The sequence below is a fragment of the Corvus brachyrhynchos genome, unplaced genomic scaffold (assembly GCF_000691975.1).
Source record: "Corvus brachyrhynchos isolate BGI_N302 unplaced genomic scaffold, ASM69197v1 scaffold351, whole genome shotgun sequence".
Lineage (NCBI taxonomy): Eukaryota > Metazoa > Chordata > Aves > Passeriformes > Corvidae > Corvus > Corvus brachyrhynchos.
This window is the reverse complement of record NW_008236203.1, coordinates 208220-209159: the sequence shown is the minus strand read 5'-3', so window position 1 is coordinate 209159 and position 940 is coordinate 208220. Positions and strand designations below refer to the sequence as shown.

Genomic DNA, 940 nt, shown 5'->3' with positions numbered 1-940 from the left:
CCCGGCTCCGGCAAAGACCAGGCCTCCCTCACAAGCTCCTGCCGCACTTGGGCTCCGCCCGCCCTGCGGGGACCCCCTCCTCTCTGATCCAGCGCCAGAACATCGCCGGGTGCCTTGTTGCAGGTTTGAGGAGGCCCTGCAGGAAGCCCAGCAGGTCGATAAGCTGCTTTCAGAGGGCCCTGGCAATGACTACCTGGAGGAGAAGTTTCCCTTGTTGGGGGTTCCCATCACCGTTAAGGAGGCCTTTTCTCTGTACGGTGGGTTTATCTTTGTGCCTCTCCAGGTCGTGATTTGCTCCCTCTTGGCCAAGTGCTCCCCAGAGTGGTGGGTGGCTGTGGCAGGTGCTTGGAGGGAAGGATTTTCCCTTTCCCTGCTTTGCCCCAAGCTCTGCCCGGGCTTCTGCTTTTGTGTTCTATTGTAGCACACAGGTGCTGCAGAGCTTGTGGTGCCTCAGAGGAGCAGCCCTCACTGGGAACCTGCTTCCTGCAGACCGGGATCGTCCGGGGGCACTGGCCCTGATGCCTCCCTCCTGTTGACCTTGGCACCACAGGGATGCCCAACACCTCTGGCTTGGTCAACCGTCGTAACGTGATCGCCACCTCAGATGCCACAGTGGTGTCGCGGCTGAAGCAAGCGGGTGCCATCCCGCTGGGTGTCACCAACTGCAGCGAGCTCTGCATGTGGTACGAGTCCAGCAACAGGGTCTACGGGCGGACCAACAACCCTTACGACCTGCAGAGGATTGTCGGCGGCAGCTCAGGTGAACCCTGGCACCTCAGCACAGTCCTGCACAAGTGTCAGGTTAAAATACAGCAAGGGAAGAGTTCCACATCTCTGCACGCAGCTATTAATGTGTCCCTGGGCTCTTGCAGAGCTTACAGGCCTCTTTCCTGGGTACCGCTGTAGGCTATTGGGAGGTCCAGCTACTTTGCCTCTTTTG

General features: G+C 59.4%; 1 protein-coding gene across 1 annotated transcript in view; it reads left to right on the top strand.

Moving 5' to 3' along the window:
- The first annotated feature begins 171 nt into the window (after positions 1-171).
- Positions 172-940, top strand: part of FAAH2 (fatty acid amide hydrolase 2) — a 6180-nt gene continuing 5411 nt past the window's right edge. The window contains exons 1-2 of the mRNA XM_017741298.1: positions 172-257; positions 551-760. Of these exons, the coding sequence (XP_017596787.1) occupies positions 553-760 (208 nt within the window). The 5' untranslated portion in view covers positions 172-257; positions 551-552. The remainder of the gene's footprint in view (positions 258-550; positions 761-940) is intronic.